The sequence below is a fragment of the Pithys albifrons genome, chromosome 30 (assembly GCF_047495875.1).
Source record: "Pithys albifrons albifrons isolate INPA30051 chromosome 30, PitAlb_v1, whole genome shotgun sequence".
Lineage (NCBI taxonomy): Eukaryota > Metazoa > Chordata > Aves > Passeriformes > Thamnophilidae > Pithys > Pithys albifrons.
In genome coordinates this window covers 779,731-800,388 of record NC_092487.1, presented here as the reverse complement: position 1 = coordinate 800,388, position 20,658 = coordinate 779,731, and the positions used below count along the sequence as shown (strand labels likewise).

The window sequence follows — 20,658 nt, the reverse complement described above, 5'->3', positions numbered from 1 at the left end:
CTTCTCTTTCTGCCCAGTGCAAGGGGCACCAGGTTGGCATTTGGGTGGCTTTGATTCCTTTCTGCCCAGTGCAAGGGGCACCAGGTTGGTATTTGGGTTGCTTTGATTCCCTTTCTGCCCAGTGCAAGGGGCACCAGGGTGGCATTTGAGTGGCTTTGATTCCCTTTCTGCCCAGTGCAAGGGGCACCAGGGTGGCATTTGGGTGGCTTTGATTCCCTTTCTGTCCCTTGCAATGGGCACCAGGTTGGCATTTGGGCTTTGATTCCCTTTCTGCCCAGTGCAAGGGGCACCAGGGTGGCATTTGGGCTTTGATTCCCTTTCTGTCCCTTGCAAGGGGCACCAGGGTGGCATTTGGGCTTTGATTCCTTTTCTGCCCAGTGCAAGGGGCACCAGGTTGGCATTTGGGTGGCTTTGATTCCCTTTCTGCCCAGTGCAATGGGCACCAGGTTGGCATTTGGGTGGCTTTGATTCCCTTTCTGCCCAGTGCAAGGGGCACCAGGGTGGCACTTGGGTGGCTTTGATTCCTTTTCTGTCCCTTGCAATGGGCACCAGGTTGGCATTTGGGTGGCTTTGATTCCCTTTCTGTCCCTTGCAATGGGCACCAGGTTGGCATTTGGGTGGCTTCAATTCTCTTTCTGCCCAGTGCAAGGGGCACCAGGTTGGCACTTGGGTGGCTTTGATTCCCTTTCTGCCCAGTGCAAGGGGCACCAGGGTGGCATTTGGGCTTTGATTCCCTTTCTGCCCAGTGCAAGGGGCACCAGGGTGGCATCTGGGTGCTGTTTCACCCCTGAAGGAAATGCTGCCAACTCCTTTCCAGGCTTCTCTGGCACGACAAGAATTCCCTGAGTGGCACCTCAGGGAAGCCACACATTTAATTGCAGCTTCTCCAGGACATGAGTGGCATTTCCTTCCCAACAGGTCCCCTCTGAGGAGGAACCCACTTCTCCCAACTCATTAGAATGGATTCATTTATTAATTTATAAGGGATTAACGGGGCAGGAGTGAGGGAATCTCTTCATTTGTGCCTCCAGAGGGGAATTTTCCATAGGGAAGTTGTGGAATTGTGGGAAGTGCTGATCCAAGGGGGGCATTTCCCACCCAGCGGAGCCTTGTTGGGTGTTGGTGTCACCTCTGGGTGGTGGGATATGGACCAGAATGCAAAGAAGGGACATTTCACTCTGCAAACACAGGGAGAAAAAGGCAAGAAATGCCCCAAAAGGGCCGTGGGGCAGATTTTGGTTCAACTCCAACCCATCCTGTCGCTCCTTGAAGGCAGAGAAGTTTCCTCAGGATTCTTCTCCCACTTCAACTTGGTGTCTGGTGATTCAGACATTTCAGCAGAGGCAAGACCTGCATGTCCTGAGTGTCCAACTGTTTATTTGGCTGTCTGTAGGTCCTGGGGCAGTTCTCTGGTTGGTTGGAATCCAGGGAGCTTTCCTGTGTCAAAGCAGGTCAGAAGATCTTCACGTCCTCCAGGAGTTTATTTAGAGAATCATGGAATGGTTTGGGTGGGAAGGACTTTAAAGATCATCTCATTCCACCCCCTGCCATGGGCAGGGACACCTCCCACTGTCCCAGGTTGCTCCAACCTGTCCTTGGATGGAACATCCATGGAATAACCTGGTCCAGGGTCTCACCATCCTCACAGGCAACAATTCCTTCCCAAAATCCAACCCAAATTTCCCCTCTGTCAGTCTGAACCCATTTCCTTGTCCTGTCACTCCAGTTCCTGATGATCAGCCCCTCTCCAGCTCCTCTGGAGCCCCTTCAGGTCCTGGAAGGAGCTCTGAGGTCTCCACACAACCTTTTTCTTCTATTTTCTTCCTATTTCTTTGGTATTTTATCCCATGGGATAATATTTTATGGGAACTTTTGCTCACAGAGGTGCCAGAAGATCAGCTGGTGTTGAAATTGAAGCATCAGGAATGTCCTGATTTTTTGGGGGTGTGTGAAACCACCTTGTCCACTGAACATTTTGGAGATAAGAAAATCCCAATCCTGGAAAAAAAAAAACCTGAGGAAAAACCTTGAGGAAAAACCCTGAGGAAAAACCCTGAGGAAAAACCCCCTCCACTGCACACCTTGGAGATAAGAAAATCCCAACCCTGGAAAAGAACCCTGAGGAAAAATCCAAGGAAAAACACTTTGGATCCATCAGTGAACAAACTTGATGATCTCGGAGGTCTTTTCCAACCCCATCAATTCTATGATTTTATGATAAACTCATCAACACCAGGAGCTTTGCAGGGTCACCAACTACAGTTTATTCAGGGGGTTTTAGGGGTGGTTTTTTTCAGACAGATCAAAGCAAAATGATGCCAAGAAGGAAACGATGCCAAGAAGGAAACGATGCCAAGAAGGAAATGATGCCAAGAAGGAAACGTCCCACACACCAAGAGGAACACGAGGAGCAGGAGGAGCACTTGAGATGGAGAACCACGTCCATCGCTGGGCAGCGACTTCAGCGCCCACCACAGGCCCTTGGGGGTGGAAGGCAGGAGGAGAAGGGAAGTTCTACACTCTCCAGGCAAAGGAAGAAGATCCATATCCATAAATATGATGTCCCACACTGGGTGGGCTTGGCTGGGTGGGCTTGGCTGGGTGGGCTCAGTTGCCTCCACAGCAGCCGCCGCCGCTGCCGCCGCCGCAGCAGCCGCCGTTGTTGTTGTTGCTGCTCAGGGTGTAGCAGCAGGACATGGGCATGCAGTAGGACATGGGCATGCAGCAGGTCTGGGCTGGCATGCAGCAGGTCTGGGCTGGCACGCAGCAGGGGCTGCAGCACTGCATGGGAGAGCAGCACACGGGCCTCTTGCAGCCCTTGGGGCTGCTGACGCAGGTCACGGAGTAGCTGCTACCGCCGCCACAGCATCCGTAGGACATCTCGGGGTTGGGGTGGAGGCAAAGCTGGAAGGAAAACAGAGTTGGGGGTTTATTTGGATGGCTGGTCTCAAAACCAAACTCTGGTTCTTAAAACATTATCTGATTCCAAAACCAGTCCCTGGTCCCAAAACCAGTCCCTGGTCCCAAACTCAATCCCTGGTCCCAAACCCAAACTCTGAGTCCAAACCAATCTCTGGTTCCAAACCCAATATCTGGTCCCAAACCAGTCTCTGGTCCCCAAACCAATCTGTGGTCCCAAACTCAATCTCTGGTTCCAAACCCAATCTCTGGTTCCAAACCAAACTCTGGTCCCAAACCTGATCTCTGGTTCCAAACCTGATCTCTGGTCCCCAAACCAACCTCTGGTTCCAAACACAATATCTGGTTCCAAAACCAATCTCTCGTTCCAAACTCAAACTCTGGTCCCAAACCCAATCTCTGGTTCCAAAGCCAATCTGTGGTTCCAAACCCAATATCTGGTCCCAAACCCGGTCTCTGGTCCCAAAATCAGTCCCTGGTTCCAAACACAATCTCTGGTCCCAAACCAGTCTCTGGTCCCAAAGCTGCTCTCTGGTCCCCAGAACAATTTCTGGTTCCAAACCCAATATCTGGTCCCAAAACCAAACTCTGGTTCCAAACTCAATCTCTGGTCCCAAACCTGATCTCTGGTCCCAAACTCAATCTCTGGTCCCCAAACCAACCTCTGGTTCCAAACACAATCTCTGGTCCCAAACCTGATCTCTGGTCCCCAAAACCAATGTCTGGTCCCTAAACCTGATCTCTGGTCTCAAACCAATCTCTGGTCCCCAAACCAATCTCTGGTCCCAAACCAATCTCTGGTCTCAAAACCAATCTCTGGTCCCAAACCAACCTCTGGTCCCAAACTCAATCTCTGGTCCCAAACCTGATCTCTGGTTCCAAACCAATCTCTGGTCTCAAAACCAGTCCCTGGTCCCAAACACCATCTCTGGTTCCAAATCCAATATCTGGTTTCAAACCTGATCTCTGGTCCCAAAACCAAACTCTGGTTCCAAACTAACCCTTGTTTCAAGACCTTTCTCTGGTCCCAAACCTGATCTCTGATCCCAAACTCAGTCTCTGGTTCCAAACTCAATCTCTGGTTCCAAACTCAAACTCTGGTTCCAAACCAATCTCTGGTTCCAAATCCAATATTTGGTTCCAAACCAATCTCTGGTCCCCAAACCAACCTCTGGTTCCAAACCCAATCTCTGGTTCCAAACTCAAACTCTGGTTTCAAACCCAATCTCTGCTCCCAAACCTGATCTCTGGTTCCAAACCAACCTCTGGTCCCCAAACCAATCTCTGGTCCCCAAACCAATCTCTGGTCCCAAACCAATCTCTGGTCCCAAACCAATCTCTGGTCCCAAACCCAATCTCTGGTTCCAAACCAATCTCTGGTCCCCAAACCAATCTCAGGTCCCCAAATCTCGTCATCCCAGACCAGACAGCCCCAAAAACCCCTCAGAGAAGCCACAGAAACCCAAGAAAGCCCCAAAGTAAAGGCCAGCAGCAAACTCCAACTTACCCTGCTGAGCAGTGAGGACTGGAGAGGAGAGATGGAGCTGAGTGAGTGAAGACCCCTCTGCTGGGGGAGCCTTTTATACTCTCCAAAGCCTCCCCCCCTGGAAATGAGGCATCCCTTGGCAATTCCCACCCCTGATGGATCACTCGGCACATCCTTCCCACGTGATTTCCGGTGTTTAATCTTTGCCTCTTGCCTTTTTGCTCACCACCTCAATTTTGCCCCTTAATTAGTCGTTCAGATGAACAACAGATGCAAATTTCCTAATGAATTTGCATTAATGGCACCGGAGGCAGCTCTGAGGAAGCTCCACTTCCCAAGGAATGACCTCGGGACACGCTCGGGGCTGTTGAAGGAGTGGGACAACCACGCCTGGAACTCGGAGGTGTCACCACTCAGGTGTCCCCTCTGCCCTTGGCTGGGATTTTTGGAGGTCGTTGGTCAATGGGAATCTTTATTTTCCTGCCTTTGCAGTCAAAGTTTAGGCTGAAGAGTTTCTCCTTTCTCAGTCCTGCTCTTGGGTCTCCCTTCAGGGTCCTCCTCCTCCTCCTCCTCACATCTTATTTCTGTCATAAATAAAGATTTTCCTTCATTTTCATGCATGGAATGGGTGGATTAAGCCTAAATTAAGGGGCTTTCAAAGCAGTAGTGGCCATGGAGATGGGAATTTCAATAAGTCCCATTTTCTGAGATCATTCCTAAGCTTTGTGAGATGGAGACAACTCGTGATAACCACACTGGAGTGTTTGACACCCTTTGAGCCACCTGAGGAGGAGAAGAAGGTGATGATGGTGTTGTCTTGTGATGAGAGAAGCCACCAATGAAAGCTGAGAGTTCCAGGATGCTGAGGCAGCTCCTGCTCATGGCAAATCCCGTTCAGCAGACTCTGACTGTGGGGCTGATGTGGTGGCAGGTGATCCCTGGTGGCTGGGACATGATGTGGGTCCCCAGGATGCCACCCCATGACCTCCTGTGATGTGGGGTGTCCCTCTGGAATTGTCCCCAGGGGAACACTGTTTAGGTCACTCCATAATGGCCCAAAAATTGCCTGCAGGGAGGAACATCCTGCTTGTGTAAACCCTCAAACATCTCCCCTGAGCAAGTCACTCATCCCATTTCCATCAGGATTTATTCTTGCTGTGTTGGCCAAGAGGGTCCCAATCATCAGAGAAATGGTAATTCTATAATCATGGAAATATAGAAGGGGTTGGGTTGGAAGAGACCTCAAGAAATCATCTAATCCAACAATCCTGGATGGGCAGGGACACCTCCCACTGTCCCAGGTTGCTCCAGCCTGGCCTTGGACACTCCCAGGGATGGGACAGCCCATCCAGTTCCACCCCCTGCCATGGGCAGTGACACCTTCTGCTATCCCAGAGTGGTCCAACCTGGCCTTGGATACTCCCAGGGATGGGACAGCCCATCCAGTCCCATCCCCTGCCATGGGCAGTGACACCTTCTGCTATCCCAGAGTGGTCCAACCTGGCCTTGGATACTCCCAGGGATGGGACAGCCCATCCAGTCCCACCCCCTGCCCTGGGCAGGAACACCTTCAGCCTGGCCTTGGACACTCCCAGGGATGGGGCAGCCACAGCTTCTCTACCCAACCTGTGCCAGGGCCTGCCCACCCTCATGGGCAGGAATTCCTTCCCAATATCCCACCTGACCCTGGTCTCTGTGAGTTTGAACCCATTCCCCTTGTCCTGTCACTCCAGGACCTTGGGAATTGTTTTCTGGAGCCCCTTCAGGTCCTGCAGGGCCACAGTTGGGTCCCCCCAAAGCTTCTCCTCTCCAGGCTGGACAATCCCAACTCTGTGTTTTCACCAACTTTAAGACATGGAATCCTGGAATGGTTTGGATTGGAAAGGACCTTAAAGATCATCCCATTCCACTGCTTGCCATGGGCAGGGACACCTCCCACTATCCCAGGTTGCTCCAACCTGGCCTTGGACATTCCCAGGGATGGGGCAGCCACAGCTTCTCTGCCCAACCTGTGCCAGGTCCTGCCCACCCTCCCAGGGAGGAATTCCTTCCCTATATCCAGCCTAACCCAACCCATGGAATGTGGAATTGTTTGGGTTGGAAGGAACATTAAAGATCACCCCATTCCAACCCCTGTCATGGGCAGGGACACCTCCCACTGTCCCAGGTTGCTCCAGCCTGTCCTTGGACACTTCCAGGGCTGGGGCATCCATGGAATACCCTGTGCCGGGTCCTGCCCACCCTCCCAGGGAGGAATTCCTTCCCAATATCCCATCTAACCCTGTTCTCTGTGAGTTTGAACCCATTCCCCCTTGCCCTGTCACTCCAGGACCTTGGGAATTGTTTCCTGGAGCCCCTTCGGGTCCTGCAAAGCCACAGTTGGGTCCCCCCAAACCTTCTCCTCTCCAGGCTGGACAATCCCAACTCGGTGTTTTCATCAGCTTTAAGTCATGGAATCCTGGAATGGTTTGGATTGGAAAGGGCCTTAAAGGTCATCCCATTCCACCCCCTGACATGGGCAGGGACACCTCCCACTATCCCAGGTTGCTCCAACATGGCCTTGTACACTCCCAGGGATGGGGCAGCCACAGCTTCTCTACCCAACCTGTGCCAGGTCCTGTCCACCCTCCCAGGGAGGAATTCCTTCCCAATATCCCACCTGACCCTGGTCTCTGTGAGTTTGAAGCCATTGCCCTTGTCCTGTCCCTCCAGGCCCTTGGGAATTGTCTCTCCCAGGTTTCCTGGAGCCCCCTCAGGTCCTGCAAGGCCACAGTTGGGTCCCCCCAAAGCTTCTCCTCTCCAGGCTGGACAATCCCAACTCTGTGTTTTCATCAGCTTTAAGTCATGGAATCCTGGAATGGTTTGGATTGGAAGGACCTTAAAACTCATCCCATTTCACCCCCTGCCATGAGCAGGGACCTCCCACTGTCCCAGATTGCTCCAGCCTGGCCTTGGGCACTCCCATGGATGGGGCAGCCACAGCTTCTCTGCCCAACCTGTGCCGGGTCCTGCCCACCCTCCCAGGGAGGAATTCCTTCCCAATATCCAGCCTAACCAAGACCATGGAATGTGGAATTGTTTGGGTTGGAAGGAACATTAAAGATCATCCCATTCCAACCCCTGTCATGGGCAGGGACACCTCCCACTGTCCCAGGTTGCTCCAACCTGTCCTTGGACACTTCCAGGGATGGGCAATCCATGGAATAACCTGTGCCAGGGCCTCATCCCATTCACAGGGAAGGATTTATCCCTGATATCCCATCTGACCCAGCACCTGGAATGGTTGAAGGGACCCTGAAGCTCATCCAGACTTTGCCCTGGGACACCTCCCACTGTCCCAGGTTGCTCCAACCTGGCCTTGGACACTCCCAGTGATGGGGAATCCATGGAATAACCTGTGCCGGGGTCTGCCCACCCCCCAGCCAAGAATTCCTTCCCAATATCCCATCTAACCCTGCCCTCTGCCAGTGGGAAGCCATTCCCCTTGTCCTGTCACTCCAGACCCTTGTCCAAAGTCCTTCTCCATCTTTCTTGGAGCCCCTTTGGGGTCTGGGAGGGACTCTGAGGTCTCCCTGGAGCCTTCTCCTCTCCAGGCCAAACCACCCCAACACTCTCTCCATTTATGGAATTTTTCCTGCTGTTAAATGTCATTTAATGTCCAGTTGGGTCAGAAATAAGATCTCCATTAAGTCCCTTTTACAGGCCATGCCCTGTTGGGTGATGTCTTTGTGAATTTCCCTGCTGGTTCCATGAGTTGGACCAGCAGGACCTTTGTGAACGAGGCAGGATCTGACCCTGCAGCTTTTCCAGGTTGGATGGAGCTCTGAAGGTGGAAGATGTTCCTGCCCATGGCAGGGGGTGGGGTTGGATGTTCTTTAAGGTCTCTTCCAACCCAAACAACTCCATCATTCCACGATGTCATGAATATTCCCAAGATTTCCTTAACCAATGATGCCAGGAATATTCCCGAGATTTCCTCACCCAATGATGCCAGGAATATTCCCAAGATTTCCTCACCCAATGATGCCAGGAATATTCCCAAGATTTCCTCACCCAATGATGCCAGGAATATTCCCAAGATTTCTTTAACCAATCACCTTCTCCTCTAGCATGTTCTGGTATAAAATATCCTCCCTCCAGTGCATTGAATCTGATTTGCCCCTCACCAACCCCCTCCTGAGAAATGGTTTCAGTGGAGTTAAACAGGTGGAGAAGATGATTTGGATGCAAACTGAGGAAACAACCAGGGCAGAGCTCCAGGCACCTTCCCCAGACATGCAATTCAGGCCTGAGTCCTGCATTTAAATAGCAAAGAAAGTCCCAGCCAGCCAGGAAATGTGTGGTTGACTCATGGATCTGTTATTTCAGGAATGAAGTTTCCAAGCTGTGTGTTGGGCTCTGGGTTTCATTCCAGCTCTGGGAGTTCAGGAGGAAACTCTCTGCTCTCTACAAACAAATCAAGGTGTTTTCTGGGCTTTTCTCTTTGGAAGATGGAAGTGGAAGAAGATGTGCCTGTGTTCAGTGAGTAGTAAATTCCTCTCAGGACCTGCTGAAATGCCCTTTCCAAGAGCAGGGATGAGTTTCTGGACATCTCAGTGGGGTCTGCAACTTCCCCATGAGGGGCATCAGTGAACTCTGAGCTCTGGTGAGCAGGGACAGGACCTGAGGGAATGGCTGGAGTTGTGTCAGAGGAGGGTTGGTTGGACCTCAGGGAAAGGTTCTTCCCCCAAAGGGTGGGGGGCACTGAACAGGCTCCCCAGGGGTCTTCCCACCCCAAACCTGCCAGAACTTCAGGAGCATTTGGATAACACTCTCAGGGACAGGGTGGGATTTTGAAGTGTCCTGTGCAGGGCCAAGAGTTGGACTTCATGGTCCTCGTGGGTCTCTTCCAGCTCAGGATATTCCAGGACTTTCTGATTTATGGAGTGCTGGAATTATTGCCCCAATGACACGAAGTCTTTTGAGTTTTAACCACCTTAACCTTTAAGTTTTATAGCAAATAAATTGTGGGAGATGGTCAGAAAGTGAAAGAAGGGACCTCAGAATCGTGGAATGCTTTGGGTGGGGACATTGGTCACCCTGTTCCACCCCTTCCATGGGCAGGGACACCTCCCACCAGCCCTGGCCTGGGGCACTCCCAGGGTTGGAGCTGCCACATCTTCTCTGGACAAGCCATTTGCTCTGCTTGTTGCCTTCAGGCACGACCCAATTAGTGCCAACAAACTGGGCAGCTCTTTGTTTCCTGAATGTTCTGCTGTGCCCCTGGAGCTCCTCTGCAGCCAAAGGCACAGATGGCACCGGAACAACCGGATAAATTCTGGACAAAGGGATGGAAGAACAACCAAAAGAGCAGCAGATGTTGCGTTTTGCTTAAAGCTCAGTTTTATTGTCTACAAGTCAAGAGAGGAAATGAAGAACAGTCACAGCAACAGCAAAGGTTTCCCAAGTCCCAAACACCAAGAAGAGAATTAACACCCCACTAAAATCTAATGGCTCTTTGCCTCATACAGGGGATGATAAAGTCAAGTGTGTTGATACTCCACAGACCCTGAGACCAGCTCAGCTGGTTAACACTTGGTTGTGATAATGCCAAGGTCATGGGTTCAATCCCCTGTATGAGCCACTGACTTAAGAGTTGGACTTGATGATCCTTGGGGGTCCTTCCAACTCAGAATAGTCTGTGAAGAACAGAAAGAAGCAGCAGCTTGGGCTGAGAAGAAGAAAAAAATCACTACGTGTTGGCTCCATCCTGACGAGAACCAGAAGCAAATGAGAAGGTTTTCACCTCCTGGTGGCACAGCAGAGGTGGAGATGGCAGAGGGTGCTCTACCACCCAGGGATGGCTCAGCAGGACTTCTTGATGCTGGCACAGCACTGCTGGATGGGGATGCAGGGCACACAGCACTTCCTGACCGGGGTGCAACAAACCACCACGGGCTTCTTCTTCACCACGTAGGAACAGCAGGGCCCGCAGGGGCAGCAGCAGGGCCGGGGGGCACAGCACACCGACTTCTGGCACACCTTGGTGGAGCACACGGTCTGCTGGCACGGGCCACAGCACACAGACTGGCACGGGTCACAGCACACAGACTGCTGGCACGGGTCACAGCACACAGACTGCTGGCATGAGTCACAGCTCACGGACTGGCATGGGTTGCAAGAGACAGACTGGCACGGGTCACAGCACACTGACTGGCATGGGTCACAGCAGGGCTTCTGGCATGGGTCACAGCACACAGACTGCTGGCATGGGTCACAGCAGACAGACTGGCACGGGTCACAGCAAGGCTTCTGGCACGGGTCACAGCAGACAGACTGGCACGGGTCACAGCAGGGCTTCTGGCATGGGTCACAGCAGACAGACTGGCATGGGTCACAACAAGGCTTCTGGCATGGGTCACAGCAGACAGACTGGCACGGGTCACAACAAGGCTTCTGGCATGGGTCACAACAGACAGACTGGCACGGGTCACAGCAGGGCTTCTGGCACGGGTCACAGCAGACAGACTGGCATGGGTCACAACAAGGCTTCTGGCATGGGTCACAGCAGGGCTTCTGGCACGGGTCACAGCAGACAGACTGGCATGGGTCACAGCAGGGCTTCTGGCACGGGTCACAGCAGACAGACTGGCACGGGTCACAACAAGGCTTCTGGCACGGGTCACAGCAGACAGACTGGCACGGGTCACAACAAGGCTTCTGGCACGGGTCACAACAGATAGACTGGCACGGGTCACAGCAGGGCTTCTGGCACGGGTCACAACAGACAGACTGGCACGGGTTACAGCACACACTCCTCTGGCACGGGTCACAGCACACAGACTGGCACGGGTCACAGCAGGGCTTCTGGCACGGGTCACAGCACACAGACTGGCACGGGTCGCAGCAGCAGGACTGCTGGCACGGGCTGCAGCAGACGCTCCTCTGGCACGGGGCACAGCAGACGCTCTTCTGGCAGGGGCTGCAGCAGACGCTCTTCTGGCACGGGGCACAGCACACGGTCTTGGTCTTCACCACGGAGCAGCATCCTGTGGAACAGCATCCAGTGGAGCACATGGTGGTGGGAGGGTGGTGGAGGGTGCACGGGGCGAGGAGCTGAAACACAACACACTCTTAGGTCTGACCCGTCTTTCCAAGTCTGGTTATGCTGGCACAGAAGTGCTGCTGTCTCAAGCCATGGGTGATACCCTCATCCCACCCTGCTGCCTGTTGAGGTCCTTGAGGTGCCTGAAGGGTTTTCAATTTCCTTCCCCCTCCCTGAATTTCCACCCCAAGGAGCTCATTTTCTACTCTGCTCTCTCTACTTCTTGCAAGACACAATGGACCAAGATCTGGATTTCCTACAGAGCTGTAGATCGTAAAGTCAGAGACTCATAAGTTGGAGCTGGAAGGGACCCTTAAAGGTTTACCAAGTCCAGCTCCCCACAAAGACACATTTCCATCCATTGCTTGCTCAAACCATCATAAAATCAGACTCATAGTTGGAGTTGGAAGAGACCTTTAAAGGTCTACCAAGTCCAACTCCCCACAAAGACACATTTCCATCCATTGCTTGTTGAGTTCCTTGAGGTGCCTGAAGAGATTTCAACGTCCTTCTCCCTCCTGTGTGAAGGTCACTCTCTGAATTTCCACCCCAAGGAGCTCATTTTCTACTCTGCTCTCTCTACTTCTTGCAAGACACAATGGACCAAGATCTGGGTTTCCTACAGAGCTGTAGGTCATAAAATCAGACTCATAGTTGGAGCTGGAAGGGACCTTTAAAGGTTTATCAAGTCCAACTTCCCACAGAGATCAGACACAAAGACACATCTCCATCCATTGCTTGTTGAGGTCCTTGAGGTGCCTGAAGGGATTTCAACTTCCTTCCCCCTCCCTGAATTTCCACCCCAAGGAGCTCATTTTCCCTTCTGCTCTCTCTACTTCTTGCAAGACACAATGGACCAAGATCTGGATTTCCTACAGAGCTGTAGATCATAAAATCAGACTCAGAGTTGGAGCTGGAAGGGACCTTTAAAGGTCTACCAAGTCCAACTCCCCACAGAGATCAAACACAAAGCCACATCTCCATCCATTGCTTGTTGAGTTCCTTGAGGTCCCTGAAGGGATTTCAACTGCCTTCCCTCCTCTCTGAATTTTCACTCCAAGGAGCTCATTTTCGATTCTGTTCTCTCCACTTCTTGCAAGACACAATGGACTGAGAGGTTCAAAAACATCTGGACTTCCTACAGAGCTGTAGATCATAAAATCAGACTTAGTTGGACTTGAAGGGACCTTTAAAGGTCTACCAAGTCCAGCTCCTCACAAAGACACATCTCCATCCATTGCTTGCCCAAACCATCATAAAATCAGACTCATAGTTGGAGCTGGAAGGGACCCTTAAAGTTCTACCAAGTCCAACTCCCTGCAGAGATCAAACACAAAGACACATCTCCACCCATTGCTTGCCCAAAGCCCAACCCATCCCCACCACTGCTAGGAGGTACCACTTACCTTAAGCAGTTGAGAGGTGAAGTTGTGTGAGGAGCAAAGGGGCCTGGAGAGCTTTTATCCAGGTGGGAATTGTCCTGCCGGACATGAGGTACCCCCCAGCAATTCGGGCCTGACGCACTAAGCCTGTTCTTATTCACTGCATGGGCCTTCACCTGGTTAGTCTTTGCCTCCTGGGGCTTTGACCAAACCTTCAATTTGGTGTCATTATCAATTGGATGGGTGAATTTTTTACAATTTTTTAATGTCAAGTTAATTCTTGTGGGATTCTTTAAAGGTTTATTGTTTTTCCTGCTTGTTTTGGATATGGGAACGTCGTTACGTTGAGATGCCCCGTGGCTTGTTCAGCTGGAGAGTGCTTAATTAACACAGAGAGCCTAATTAGGATCGGGGTGCAGTAGATTCCAGAAGGTTCTGGATGTCAGTTGTTCCTTGATATGAATTTTGGGATAGAATTCCAGGAATTACAATTTGTTGTGTTGGGTTTGAATGAAGAAATGGTGAAACCCAGTTGGGTCTCTGGGCATCAAAAGGACAAATATGGAACAGAAGGTTCTTGACATCCCACCCCTCATTGTCCCATCCCACCCCTCGCTGTCCCATCCCAGCCCTCACTGTCCCACCCCACCCCTCACTGTTCCACCCCACCCCTCATTGTCCCATCCCACCCCTCACTGTCCCATCCCACCCCTCCCTGTCCCATCCCACCCCTCACTGTCTCATCCCACCCCTCATTGTCCCATCCCACCCCTCACTGTCCCATCCCACCCCTCCCTGTCCCATCCCACCCCTCCCTGTCCCATCCCACCCCTCACTGTCCCATCCCACCCCTCCCTGTCCCATCCCACCCCTCACTGTCCCATCCCACCCCTCCCTGTCCCATCCCACCCCTCACTGTCCCATCCCACCCCTCACTGTCCCATCCCACCCCTCACTGTCTCATCCCACCCCTCATTGTCCCATCCCACCCCTCACTGTCCCATCCCACCCCTCACTGTCTCATCCCATCCATGCACTGGAAGACACTTGGCCTTGGAGTAGGACCATGAAATCCTGGAATGTCCTGGATTGGAAGGCATGACAAGGATCATCAAAGTCCAACTCCTGCCCCTGCACAGCCCCAGCAGCCCCATCACTCCTTGAGCTCTGCCAATCAAGGCCTTGCCAAAATCAGCCATTTTGGGTGCCAAGGACTCTGCAAGTCATGGGGGAAATTTGGAATTTTTGCCCACCTGGATCCATATTTTTCCAATTCCTTCTTGTTGCATTCAAAGCAAACCCAACTGCAAAACCCCTCTGGAATTTTTGCATCCTCTTTATGCTCAGCCTGACTTGATCTGGAAAGTCCAACTCCTGGCCCTGCACAGCCCCAACAATCCCACCACTCCCTGAGCTCTGCCAATCAAGGCCTTGCCAAAATCAGCCATTTTGGGTGCCAAGGACTCTGCAAGTCATGGGGGAAATTTGGAATTTTTGTCCACCTGGATCCCCATTTTTTTGATTCCTTCTCATCTCACTCCAACCAAACCCAACTGCAAAACCCCTCTGGAATTTTTGCATCCTGTTTATGCTCAGTGTGACTTGATCTCCAAACTCCATCTCCTGGTCTTGCACAGCCCCAACAATCCCATCATTCCTTGAGCTCTGCCAATCAAGGCCTTGCCAAAATCAGCCATTTTGGGTTCCAAGGGCTGTGCAAGTCATGGTGGAAATTTGGAATTTTTCTCCACTTGGATCCATATTTTTCCAATTCCTTCTCGTTGCATTCAAAGCAAACCCAACTGCAAAACCCCTCTGGAATTTTTGCATCCTGTTTATTCTCAGTGTGACTTGATTGGAAAGTCCAACTCCTGGCCCTGCACAGCCCCAACAATCCCATCACTCCTTGAGCTCTGCCAATCAAGGCCTTGCCAAAATCAGCCATTTTGGGTGCCAAGGGCTGTGCAAGTCATGGGGGAAATTTGGAATTTTTCTCCACCTGGCTCTGTATTTTTCCGATTCCTTCTCGTTGTGTTCAAATCCAACTGCAAAACCCCTCTGGAATTTTTGCATCCTGTTTATTCTCAGTGTGACTTGATCTCCAAACTCCATCTCCTGGTCTTGCACAGCCCCAACAATCCCACCACTCCTTGAGCTCTGCCAATCTTGCCAAAATCAGCCATTTTGGGTGCCAAGGGCTGTGCAAGTCATGGGGGAAATTTGGAATTTTTGCCCACCTGGATCCCTATTTTTTGATTCCTTCTCATCTCATTCAAAGCAAATCCAACTGCAAAACCCCTCTGGAATTTTTGCATCCTGTTTATGCTCAGCATGACAAGGATCATCATCCAAGTCCAACTCCTGGCCCTGCACAACCCCAGCAATCCCATCAGTCCCTGAGCTTTGCCAGTCTTGCCAAAATCAGCCATTTTGGGTGCCAAGGACTCTGCAAGTCATGGGGGAAATTTGGAATTTTTGCCCACCTGGCTCCCTTTTTTTTGATTCCTTCTTGTTGCATTCAAACCAAACCCAACTGCAAAACCCCTCTGGAATTTTTGCATCCTGTTTATTCTCAGCCTGACTTGATCTGCAAAATTCTTATTCAATCCTTTCTAATTCCTCCTTTGCCCTGGAGTTGTGGGAGAGGAACCTCCAGGGGTGATCTCTTGGTGCTCATCTCTCAGTCACCCGTGGACGGCCATTAGCGCCGACGTTAACGATCACGCTGGGATTATTCATTAACGAGGGACGTTAATTAATTGTGCAGGAGGGACCTGCTGAGCATCTCCAGCAGCTCCAATTAAACCACATCTCCAGACAAAAATGCTCTCTCTGCTGTCAGAGGAAATTCAGGGGGACTTGAGGGCCGGGGTTGACGTGATTGAGGGTTTGGTGACTGAGGTCACCCCAAGCAGGGCTGACCCTGCAGCAAACCCTTGGCCACCCTCCCATTGTGCCTCTCACCTTCTCTGGAGACACCCTGAGTTCTGCTGAGGTGAAGGAGAGAAGGTTTAGGCTGTGTCTGCTCATCCAGGACTCAAATCTTGGATTCTCAAGATCATCAAGAACACGAAGTTTGACTTCTGGAGATACAAACCCTTCACTTCCACCCAGTTCTGAGGAACTTTGGCTGCAGCAGAACTTTGAGGAGCTGCTTTTCTTCACAAGGATTCAAAAGAAGAAGCCACCACTTCTCCAGGCAAGGACTTTCCAAGGTCAACGTTCCTGCTCCCTAAACCAGGATCTTAATTAAGTTCAGCTCCGTGCTAATGAGCAGTTGCTGCCACACATTATCATCTAATTAGTGATTGAGATTTGCACCAGCAGAGAACTTGCAACTCTTCAAACAGCCAAGGGGGTTTCTGAGCCTGCAGGGAAAGCCCAGGAGATTCCAACAGTGGGAATGTTGGGAATCCTGAGCAGGGAAGGGAAAAAAAAAAGAGATATTGGTCAAAATGAGGCTGTTTTTTGTGTTATTTTGCAGGGATTTGGTGCAAAAATGCCACAGTTAGAGCTGGGTGGGAATATCAGGAGTGTTTAAAGCTCTGGGGGGAGCTGAGGGACCCAGAACTGCCTTTACTGAAGAGTCAAATGAGAGTCACCTAAAGATCCCAATTAAATCTTGCCTTGATTAAAAGGACTCAGAAGGCTCCATAAGATGCCCAAAGTAGAGTAACACCCTCTGCCTGTTTGGGTGGGAAAATTGGGAATGCACTGAAGGAATCCTTGCTGGGGAACAAATTCCTCCTCATGGACCCTTTGGGGGTTCCTGCAGTTTCTTCTGCTTGGGAAAATCCACTGGGACATGATTGAAACTTGGATTAAGCAGAGCAGAAATGGCCCTTTGGGTGCTTGGAGTGTTGGGGAGAGGGGACTTCTCCTCTTGTGGCTCTTAAAGGCTTTGATGGTCCTTGATTTTTGGGTGTTAAACCTCTCCAGGGGGGAGAGAAGAATCTTGGGATGGGATGGAATAAAAAGAAATTTTGTTCTTGTTTCTCATTAATTCAGAGGAACTTGAAACTTGAGCAGAGCAGAGAAAGTCACAAATTCAGGGGCTTTGTGCCTTTTATAGGCCTGGAAAAGGAATTCTGGAATGGTTTGGTTGGAAGGGACCTCAAAGAACATCCCATGACACCTCCTGGTGATGCCCAAAAAATTCAGTGTGTTTTTGTAGATTTTTAGAATCATAAAATTGCACAAATTCCTCTTGGTTGGTCCCATCCCAAAGTCAGTTCCTGAAGTTCTTTCCCTAAAATTTGGAGCTTTCTCATGCCCTGCCAAGGCCGTGGTGGTTGTGAGGAGCCACCTGGAGACAGCAAGAAGACAAAACACAAGGAGAGAAGGTCTGGAGGTCCTGGGAGATCTCCAAGGGGCAGGTCTGAGGACCCCCATGGGTGGGACAGAGGGGGAAATGAAGGTCATGGGTGGTCATTGATCTCTCATATAGAAATTACTGGAGAGGTTCTAAAATTGTGACATTCCTGGTCATGGTTTGCCCAGACCTTCTGGTGTGCACCTTGAGAGCTTCTAATAAAGGTCACCTGTAGATCTTTCTCCAATAAACTGGTTTTGAGTGTTTATTTTCCCAGGAATTGGCAACACTGTCATGGGCAGGGACACCTCCCACTATCCCAGGTGGCTCCACCCTGGCCTTGGGCACTCCCAGGGATGGGGCAGCCACAGCTTCTCTGCCCAACCTGTGCCAGGTCCTGCCCACCCTCCCAGGGAAGGATTTATCCCTGATATCCAATAGAACTCAGCACATGGAACCTGGAATGGTTTGGGTTGGAAGGGACCTTAAAGCCCATCCCATTCCACCTCCTGCCATGGGCAGGGTCACCTCCCACTGTCCCAGGTTGCTCCAACACCTCCTTGGACACTCCCAGGGATGGGACAGCCATGGAATAACCTGTGCCAGGGCCTGCCCACCCTCCCAGGGAACAATTCCTTCCCAAAATCCAACCCAAATTTCCCCTCAGTCTGAGCCCATCCCTTGTCCTGTCACTCCAGTTCCTGATGATCAGCCCCTCTCCAGCTTCCCTGGAGCCCCTTCAAGTCCTGGAAGGTGCTCTGAGGTCTCCACACAACCTTCTCCTCTCTATCCCCAATTTTCTCAGCCTGTTTCAGGCTTTTGATCCCTCTGAAATAACAGAGAAAAATTAATTGAAGGATCTTTCCTATCCAGGGCTTGGAACCTGCAGCCCTTGGTGGGTGAGCAGCTCCTGATCTCCTGCAGCAGAGTTTGGGTTGGAAGGGACCTTAAAGCCCATCCAGTTCCAATCCATGGGCAGGGACACCTTGTGCTGTCCCAGGTTGCTCCAAGCTGGACCTGGACACTTCCAGGGATGGGGAATCCATGGAATAACCTTGAGGGCCTCTCCACCCTCACAGGGAGGAATTTCTTCTCCATATCCCACCCAAATTTCCCCTCTGTCAGTCTGAGCCCATCCCTTGTCCTGTCACTCCAGTTCCTGATGAACTGGAGCTTTTTTTCTTCTCCAGCTTCCCTGGAGCCCCTCCAGGTCCTGGAAGGTGCTCTGAGGTCTCCACACAACCTTCTCCTCTCCAGGCTGGACATTCCCAACTCTCCCACTCTGTCTCCATAGGGAAGGAGCTCCAGTCCCTTTACCAACTTTGGGGCCTCCTTTGGACTTGCTCCAACAGTTCCAAATCCTTCCAGTGTTGGGAACTGGACTCTCTTCCAGGTGGGGTCTCACCAGGGTGGGCTCTTACCAAGGTGGCCTCAACTTTGTGGCCTTTTCTGATCTTGCTCCAGCTGAAAGAGGAAATAAAACATTCCATGGTCAGTCACAGAGGAGAAATTTGGAGTCCTGGGGCAGCAAAGAAAACTCTGAGCTTGAAGGCAAAGCCGTTGACGTGGACGAAGAACTTCCCCAACTCCACACCCACCTACAGGGAGGAGACAAACAGTGAGAAAAAATGACTTTTTACTGCCAAGGGTCCTGTGAAGATGAGTCACCTCTTGGCCACAACAAGAACCCACATGCAGGTGATTAATTAACTTGCACCTTTTCCTTTTCCTCTCTAATGACAATTTTCTCCATAACCCATAAATAGCTAATTCCAATTAGCTGTAGAACTGGTAATTGGCTGAGTCTTGCAGTGCTTGGCTGTTTCCCAAGCCTGGGGTGGGTGATGGTGGATGAGTCACTCCAGGGAAACCTCCTCTTATTCCACACTGGAGAAATGATTTAATTGAGGCTGTTCCAGGCAAGTTCAGGATTTCTTTGTTTTGCTTCCAGATACAGGAGCAAAGTGGAAACACTCAATAAAAACAGGAATCAACAGGTGAGGCCCTTGGGTGTGAATCTGTTCCCTGAGCTCAGTGCAAGGGGGTTGTTCCTGCTGAACCTGCCCTGGCTCTTCCCAGCCCTGGAATTGCTGTTGGCAACTCCAGGTGGTTTCCATGGATTTCATGTTCCCTTGGAATTGCTCCTCCTGGAGCTCTTTCCACCAGGGATTGAAGCTCCAAACCCAGAAGAAAACACAGAGAAAGTGAAGAATTCCAGAATTGCTGAGATTGCAAAAGACCTCCAAGGTCACCAAATCCACCCTGTGGCCCATCCCCACCGTGGCACTCAGTGCCACCTCCAGGCATTCCTTGGACACTTCCAGGGATGGGGAATTTGGGCTGGAAAAGCCCTCCAAGGTCACCAAGTCCACCCTGTGGCCCATCCCCACCTTGGCACTCAGTGCCACCTCCAGGCATTCCTTGGACACCTCCAGGGGTGGGGGATTTAGGCTGGAAAAGTCCTCCAAGGTCATCAAGTCCACCCTGTGCCCCATCCCCACCTTGTCACTCAGTGCCACCTCCAGGCATTCCTTGGACACTTCCAGGGATGGGGAATTTGGGCTGCAAAAGCCTTCCCAGAGCAGAGTCCAAGCTGTGCCCCATCCCCACCCTGTCACTCAGTGTCATGTCCAGGTGTTCCTTGGACATCTCCAGGGATGGGGCAGCCCCAAGGATGGATTTAGGATGGAAAAGCCCTCCAAGGTCACCAAGTCCATTCTGTGCCCCATCCCCACCTTGTCACTCAGTGCCACCTCCAGGTGTTCCTTGGACACCTCCAGGGGTGGGGACTCCACCCCCTCCCTGGGCAGCCCCTTCCAAGGCCTCCCCACCCTTTCCATGGAGAAATTCCTCCTCATGTCCCACCTGCCCCTCCCCTGGCACAGCCTGAGGCCCTTTGCCCTTGGCCTGTCCCTGTTCCCTGGCAGAAGATCCCACCCTTGCCCTTGGCCTGTCCCTCTTCCCTGGCAGAAGATCCCACCCTTGCCCTTGGCCTGTCCCTGTTCCCTGGCAGAAGATCCCACCCTTGCCCTGGATCCCTCAGGGATTGCAGAGCCAGAAGGTCCCCCCTGAGCCTCCTTTTCTCCACCCTGAGCCCCCCCAGCTCCCTCAGGAGTTCTCCAGACCCTCCTCCTGCTGCTCCAGCCCCGTTCTCATCCTTGGCCAAGCTCCAGCCCCTCAGTGTCTCTCTTGGACAATAAACAACACCCACCACAAGACTCTCATCCTTTCTCCTTGGTTTTCTTCCCTCTTTCCACACCATGGGAACCCTCCTGGGTCTCTCCTCCCCTTCATGTCCATCCCTGGGGAGCTCCTGCTCACCAAACTCATTGGGATCCATCAGGGAGTTGCAGAGAGCCAGAAGGTCCCCCCTGGGAGAAGATCCCACCCTTGCCCTTGGCCTGTCCCTGTTCCCTGGCAGAAGATCCCACCCTTGCCCTGGATCCCTCAGGGATTGCAGAGCCAGAAGGTCCCT

At 51.8% G+C, this 20,658-nt stretch overlaps 2 protein-coding genes across 2 annotated transcripts; both read right to left on the bottom strand.

Moving 5' to 3' along the window:
* Positions 1–2,593: 2,593 nt before the first annotated feature.
* On the bottom strand, positions 2,594–2,880 carry LOC139683986 (keratin-associated protein 10-5-like). The gene has a single exon (XM_071579559.1). The coding sequence runs from the start codon at positions 2,878–2,880 to the stop codon at positions 2,608–2,610; it is 273 nt and encodes a 90-aa protein (XP_071435660.1). The 3' UTR covers positions 2,594–2,607.
* Positions 2,881–10,249: 7,369 nt separating this feature from the next.
* LOC139683965 (keratin-associated protein 5-4-like) lies at positions 10,250–15,893 on the bottom strand. The gene is made up of 2 exons (XM_071579495.1): positions 15,836–15,893; positions 10,250–11,500 (listed from the first exon to the last, which is right to left on the bottom strand). Exon 2 carries the CDS (start codon positions 11,459–11,461, stop codon positions 10,250–10,252), a length of 1,212 nt encoding a protein of 403 aa, XP_071435596.1. The 5' UTR covers positions 11,462–11,500; positions 15,836–15,893.
* Between the last annotated feature and the right edge of the window lie 4,765 nt (positions 15,894–20,658).

What these genes read in the sequence shown, in the direction of transcription:
- LOC139683986 (XM_071579559.1), bottom strand. Translation starts at nt 2,880, where the DNA reads ATGTCCTACGGATGCTGTGGCGGCGGTAGCAGCTACTCCGTGACCTGC.
- LOC139683965 (XM_071579495.1), bottom strand. Translation starts at nt 11,461, where the DNA reads ATGTGCTCCACTGGATGCTGTTCCACAGGATGCTGCTCCGTGGTGAAG.